Here is a 7130-nt window from a genome sequence, read left to right as displayed (position 1 = left end):
TACGAAGATTATTCTCGATACCTTAATGGAGTGTATGTGACCGATCTCGATGATGAAGAACATAGCAGGATTGTTGCCAAGAGGGCGCGTAGGTACCTGAAGATTAACACTGAAGTATGATCTGCGACATTCATTCTGTGATACAGTAGTGTTCAATTACCGCTGAATGTCATCTCTGCTGGAGTTAACTACTTGCTTCTTCAGTGTGACAAGGGCGAATTCTGCTGGAGTTAAAAATCAATAGTTCTGCTGAACTCTGAAATCTGGCTCCTAAACTATCTTGACGTACACTTGACACAACATTTTGCTGCTTCAATTTGTCAGACCAAGGTGAGGGGGCGCCAGTAGGCTCCTCAAATAAGAATGGATTTGGAAAAGCTTTTATCCACATGAATTTCCAGACAAACATGCTTTCACTACCAGAAAAAAACATTCATATGTGTTGTCTCATTCATGCCAGTGTAATTGAAGCCGGTATAGATAAGTTATCTGTGATGGCTCCTAATAGGAGCCGGCAGTGATAAGAAACCCAAGTCTTATCCATGCTGGCTCTTCTTGCGAGCTGGCACAGCTCTAGTTACCAGCCAGCGGAGAGACTTTTACCGCATATGTAATTTGAATGTTGCTTTGTTTTGGAAATCAATCTCTTTTTCATATGGATTGTTATGGAGACACGTTTTATTTTATATATTTGAAAGTTATAGGTTTCAGAGTGTTTCTTGTGCTATTCTGTACCCTAGGTATAGCTACACATAACTAATTATTGAATATTTTTTTAGTAATGAAAATTATGCATGATTAATACACCTTATTATTGGACACACAATAACTCGGTTTAGTAATTTCTAATAAATTTGGTCAGTAATTTGACTCCCGGGTGTAGAATAACCACTACATCTAGGTTGTAGAATAGTGCTATCGTCTATGAGATCTATAGCTTTATATTTATTTTTTATATGTACAAATAACTGACCAAAGTTTTTGATAATGAAGTAAACAGGAAAAAAACTCATATATCCGTACTCATATATCAGTAATGAAGTATAGGTCGTAGGTAAGCAAGAGGAGAGTTTGTGGGTTTCCAAACCTAGAAACTACATGTACGTAGGTAAGCAAGAGGAGAGTTTGTGGGTTTCCAAACCTAGAAACTGTGGTTGAAGCACGAATATTTTATATTTTGCAAATATAAAATATGGAAAGGTAAAGTTGATGAGAGGAAACAAACTCTCAACACGAAAATTTATCTGTGGTTCGGTTAGGCACAAAGCCACTCATACTCCGCGTTGTTGAAGCACTCACAAAAGAGTATTGCTTCTCAATAATCAAGTCTCTCCCAGGACTCTTCTTCACTTGCCACAAAAAGACTATGCCAAGTCACCACGGTCACCTTGATCTCGCTTTCCACTAAAGAGCTTCTCCATGAAAGATGGGGTATCGGAACTTCCGATGGTGTGGCGTCGGAACTTCCGGTCAGTCTGTTCCCTTGATGTAGCCGTTGAGCCTTCTGACAGCTGATCATCGAAACTTCCGGTACTGAAGGAAGTTGGCGCACCTGAAAAACATGCTCTCTGTGTGACGCGCCGATGCTTAGTTCGATGCTTGATGTTGAGGCTATCGGAACTTTCGGTGTACTGAGTATTTTCAGCTGAGTCAACATTGCACTAAAAATTAGCACCATGCTAAGACGTCGGAACTTCCAATGATGGGTGATCGGAACTTCCGACAGCACCGGAACTTCCGATGCTGCAGAAACTTCTTGTTTCTTCCTTGCATTTGTCCATCTCTGCTTTTTCACTGTGACTTGAGCGTCTCGATGGTGAATTGGAAATCTCAATAGGGAATTGGACATCTCGGATATGGTTTGGATCTCATCAATGGGATCTAAAAAATTCTGCAAATATGATCTTGCAAACTTATTAGTTCCATTGATTGCCTCTCGATCACCAAAATTACTGGAAATGGTCTAAATGGATCATATTCGTTACACCGTCATAACTTAATGCTCAAAAATAAATCTGCAAGCTTTCCTACCCTAATGACTAGAATAACTTTTGGCACGTACAATGCGTAGACACAGGCATAGCCGGCAGACAGGCCATGCCACGCAGTACATATGAAAACGATGGCATCTGCCGTACCGACTGGAGTGGCACTCTGCTTTGTCGCGAGTGGTTTGGCATCCAGGCGAAGCCCTGACGCTTTTTGGACTCTTCCCCTCCCCTTCCCGCGCTTGGAGCAGAGGCGAATCCCCATCAGCAATCTTTCAAATAAAAGTACCATCCGCATCACGGGCGCTGTAACTGTTGCTGTACATGCCTTCGTCCTGCTCGCCTTCGTACAGCAAGAGTTCTGAAATGTGCAAGAGTTGTCATAGCAAGTCCTATCCTGTACCCGCTGTGATTAGAAATACACAAGGGAGCCGGAACTCCTTTGATGTTATGGCTAATGGCAGTTCATACATGATGACAGATCGAGGAATGTCTTCCCCTTCGGCGACCGAGACTTGGATTTATGCTAGCTAGTTTCCGTTCCATGTCATTAATTGCCTGGACCTCTGAATGATCCGCACGCCATGGAAGTAGTAGTATGAATGGGATTGGGATGCAATGAACCAGATGCAATAATGCAAACCAAATCCTTTCAGGAACTGGGCTCACAAAACCGTGAATGGTGGTATGGTACAGAGAAGAGAACGACAAGAGACGGAAAAACACACGCATCAACAACGACCAATCCTCGCCTTCACAGGATCACACATCACAACCGTCACGACCAAAGAATCCTCTTCACCCATGCGCCGCCGTGGAGCAGGACGACGAGGAGGGCGCGGCAGCCAGGGCAGGAATCCTCTCGATGGCCTGCAGTGCGTCCCGGATGGTCGGCCTCTTGCCGGGCGCCATGGCGCAGCACGCGGCGCCCAGCCGGAGGCAGCTCGCCACCGCCTCCTCCCGCCCCTCCACCTCGCCGCGGAGCGCGGGGTCCGCCAGCCGGAGCGACTGCGCCTGCGCCTGCGCCTTCTCGTCCGCCGCGCACTGGCACAGCTCCACGCTCGTCAGCGCGCGCCCGGCCACCAGCTCCAGCAGCAGGACTCCCAAGGAGTACACGTCCCACTTGGCGCTCGGCTTCGGGCTCCGCACGGCCTCCGGCGCCCGGTAGTGCGCCGCCGTGTCGGCCGCGCCGGCGGCGACCGGGCTCGCTGGCGGCCCGCCCGCCTGGCTCGGCGGCGGCGACAGGTCGGGGAGGCTCTTCGCCGAGCGCCTGCTCCCGAACCGCCCCGCCAGCGCCGACGCCGACGGCGGCGGCTTGTGCCCGCCGCGGACCAGCCGGTCGACGCCGAGGTCGGCCAGCAGCGGCTCCATGTCCGCGTCCAGCAGGATGTTGCTCGGCTTCACGTTGCCGTGCACCCACTTCTTGTCGTGCAGGTACACGAGGCCTCTTGCCACGCCGCGCGCGATGCGGAGCCGAGCGCTCCACCCGAGGTTGATCGGCGACGACCCCGGCTTCCCTGCATACCCATCCGTAATGCGAGTTAGCAGCATGTGTAACATCAATGGCGTTTAGCATTGGGAAGCTCAGATCAGATCAGTTACGCACTTTTGACGGAGAGATTGGCGAGGTTGCCGTTGACGGCGAACTCGTGGATGATGAGCATCTCGTCGGGGCCCCAGTAGAAGCCGCGCAGCCGGAGGATGTTGCCGTGCCGCAGCTTCGCCACGGCGCGCATCTGCGCGTCCAGCTCGCTGAACCGCCGCACGCCGGTGTCGTCGCTGCCGATCCGCCGCACCGCCAGCACCGCGCCGTCGGCCAGCACGGCCTTGTACACGATGCTGCCGCCGGCCGCGCCGAGGATGTACGCCGAGGCCTTCAGCAGCGTCTCCAGCTCCAGCTCCGCGCCGACGTCCACCGTCACCAGCACCGCGCCGTCGCCGCCCATCTTCTTGCTCGCCGCTCCTGCCTTGCTGTTCTTCTCTGTGATGCCTTCCTTGGCGGCGGAGGAGGCCGACGTGTCCGTGATCTCCTCCGTGTCATTGCTGTCGTTGCCGGCCTTCTTACGCAGGCAGCAGGACAGGCTCCGGCAGACGGTGTCCGGCGACTCATCCGGCTCCGGTTTCTTGAACACGACGCCCATCCCCCGCTCTGCCACCTCCTGACGACGCTGCCTCCTCTTCCTCACCTGATACACGTACAGGATCACCACGAAGAGGACGGCGATGCCGGCCACGTCGCCGGCGGCGATGGCGATGATGGTAGCAAGGCGCATCCGGCCGCGCTGCTCGCCCGACGCCGACGTTCCGGCGGCACTGCTGGCGTCATCGCCAGGAAGCGCCTCGGTCGGGTCCCTCGGTATCGCCGCAATGGCCGGCGGCGACTTCGCCGTGCCGTTCGGGGGTTCCACGGCGGAGGAGGACGTGAAGGAGCAGAGGCTGTCCAGCGGCTTCCCGCAGAGCTCGGCGTTCCCCTCGAACGCCGTTGGCCTCTGCACCGAGAACGGCGGCACCGCCGGGATGGCGCCGGTGAGGTTGTTGTAGGACAGGTCGATGGTGACATTGACCGGCAGGTTCGACGCCATCTCCGGCGGTATGGCGCCGGCGATGCGGTTGGACGACAGGTTGACGTACCGCAGCGCGGCACCGCCAAAGTCCGACGGGAGCGTGCCGTTGAGCAGGTTTGCGCTGACGTCGAGTATCTGAAGCGCCGGGAAACCCCCGCCGGGGAGCGCGCCGGAGAAGAAGTTGTTGGCGAGCGAGACGGCGGTGAGGTTGGGAAGCAGGGTGAGGTTCTGCGGGACGGCGCCGGAGAGCGCGTTGCCGGCGAGGTTGAGCGCCCGGAGGCTGCGCAGCTGGCCGACCTGCTCCGGAAGGTCGCCGGTAATACCATTGCCGGCGAGGGAGAGCACTCGGAGCTCCGGCACGCGGAGCAGCTCGGGCGGGATGGTGCCGTTGAGCGCGTTCCCGGAGAGGTCAAGGTGTCGGAGGTGCTCGATGAGGCCGAGCTCCTTGGCCACGGGGCCGACGAGCTGCGCGTTGGGGAGGACGACGCTGACGACCCGCGAGTCCGGCGAGCAGACGACGCCGTTCCACGCGCAGGGCGTGGCGTCGGCGTAGCCCCAGCCGGAGAGGGAGCCGAGCGGGTCGGCGGCGAGCGAGAGCTTGAAGGAGAGGAGCAGTGTGCCGTCCTGGTTAAGCGCCGAGGCGAGGCACAGCAGTTGCAGCAGCCCTGCTAGCTGCAGCAGCGGCAACGAGGTGGCAGCAGTAGGGAGCCGGAGAAGGCGAGGCGCGTCATTGCCGGCCATGGCGGTGGAGGTGACTGGCGAGGCGTGCTGATGCCGTGGCATGCAGCATACATGGATGGAGGTTATGAAGAGGAGGTGCTGTGGCAATGGCGATGTCAATGGTGGTGCGGGTTTTGCTTGGATTGGTTGAGAACGTGGTTCACCAAAACGGTGGCAAAGCGAGGAAGGAGAAGACTTTTTTTTTTTTTGCGAAGGTGAGGAAGGAGAAGACTTGGGAGGAGGTGAGAATGAGAGCGAGTGGAGTGGAGACTAGGAAGCAATGGAGCAGAGTAGAGTGAAGGAGCAATGGAGAAAGAATTGGAGAGACCCCTCCCCTGCCTTTGAGGTATCAAAAGGGGCTAAAGGGAGTGGGGTGAAAGGGATATATCTATCATACTCGAGCTCGACTGGTCGTGTCGTGGTGATGAGTAGAGGGGGATCTCGCCATGGATACGGTCTACGCATGCTCTGGTGTGCGCATGGGGCCAAGCAGAAGAGGGAGGGGGGAGGTTGATGCACGCCTGAGTACTTTGGTTTTGTCAGCTTTTGGACTCCTCATGCATGATGTGGACGCATTGGTAGTAGAAAGGTCACTCTGTTAGCTCCACCTTTGGTCCTTAGGCTCTATTTGGCTGGGCTCCATGGGCGCCTTCAAAACTAGCTCCAGCTGGAGACCTGCCAAATTCTAGCGGGAGCCCTGCCAAATGGTGCAAAATGCACCAGCTCCAGGCCAGGAGCCGCCCATGGAGCACCTCGCGGCTTTCACATGTGAGGAGGAACCGGAAATTGTGGCTCCAAGCGGCTCCACTAGAAGCCTCCCCCCTTTGCCCCTGCGCGCGTGCAGCATCTCGCACCATGCGCGCGTGCAGCATCTCGCACCATGCGCGCTGGGGCAGGGCGGGATGACACCGGCGGGGGCTTGCGGCCGCAGAGATGCCGAGCCGCGGGTGCACGCGGCGGCCGGAGATGTCGGGGCATTCGGCCGTCGGCGCCGTCGGTTGGCGGCGGAGGACGCTAGCGGCCGAGGCGGGGCCCAAGGCGGCCGGCCGCGTAGAGAAGGGCGATGGCCGAGGCGGGGGCCCCGGCGGCCGACGGCGTAGAGATGGGCGGCGGCCGAGGTGGGGCCCAAGACGGCCGGCGGCGTAGAGAAGGGCGGCGGCGGGGGATGCTAGCGGCCAAGGCGGAGCTCGAGGTAGCCGGTGGCGAAGGAAGCTCGAGGCGTGGAGAAGCGAAGTGGTGGCGTAGAGAAGGAGATGAGTAAGCTGGAGGTGAGGAGAATGGCCGAATGGAGAGGAGGAAAAAAAGAAAATAAGAAGGAAAAGAAAAAGGAAAGAGAAAATATAAGGAGGGGTAATTTATATATTTTACTACTTCAATCCAATAAGTGAAGCCGTTTTGCCAAACGGTTTTCAAAACAGCTTCAGTTCCACCAGAGAAGTCGCTCCACCGGAGAAGCCAGAGCCGGAGCCCTGCTAAACAGGCTCTTAGGCTTGGCAGGGCTGCCTTCCTTCCCAGGACAACGGAGGAAAGGAAACCTACTGTTGGAACATGTGTGTGAAGAGAATATGCATTCACATAAAGCAGTAAAACTTATCTGACACAAAGGTTTTGTCTGGCTGTGATGATGTGTACCAACCACCAAGACGATAAAATGATTTGCCTATGGTTTACAGTTAACTACATGACGACTCATGGATCGGCTATTTTTCAAAAACCATTTGCTTGCTTTTGATAAAAAGTTCTAGATGCTTGATAGCACTAGATTGCATCACCAGATTTGAACATATGTCGATAAAAAACAAATTTAAAATAATTGTTCTTGATTTACTACTTGGATCTACGAGGCTGGATATAATTA

At 55.1% G+C, this 7130-nt stretch overlaps 1 protein-coding gene across 1 annotated transcript; it reads right to left on the bottom strand.

The window, feature by feature from the left end:
* Positions 1-2508: 2508 nt before the first annotated feature.
* On the bottom strand, positions 2509-5653 carry LOC120660096 (probable LRR receptor-like serine/threonine-protein kinase At4g37250). Its single transcript, XM_039938443.1, has 2 exons — positions 3595-5653; positions 2509-3505 (listed from the first exon to the last, which is right to left on the bottom strand). Exons 1-2 carry the CDS (start codon positions 5333-5335, stop codon positions 2787-2789), a joined length of 2460 nt encoding a protein of 819 aa, XP_039794377.1. The 5' UTR covers positions 5336-5653; the 3' UTR covers positions 2509-2786.
* Between the last annotated feature and the right edge of the window lie 1477 nt (positions 5654-7130).

The sequence above is a fragment of the Panicum virgatum genome, chromosome 2N (assembly GCF_016808335.1).
Source record: "Panicum virgatum strain AP13 chromosome 2N, P.virgatum_v5, whole genome shotgun sequence".
NCBI classification, from domain to species: Eukaryota; Viridiplantae; Streptophyta; class Magnoliopsida; order Poales; family Poaceae; genus Panicum; species Panicum virgatum.
Note: the sequence above shows the minus strand (reverse complement) of the source record. Positions and strands in the feature narration are given on the sequence as shown.

Bases quoted from the DNA above. Each gene is read 5' to 3' on its own strand.
- LOC120660096 (XM_039938443.1), bottom strand. From the start codon at position 5,335: ATGCCACGGCATCAGCACGCCTCGCCAGTCACCTCCACCGCCATGGCC. The intron at 3,506-3,594 runs GTGCGTAACTGA...ATGGGTATGCAG, and splicing joins CGCCAATCTCTCCGTCAAAA to GGAAGCCGGGGTCGTCGCCG.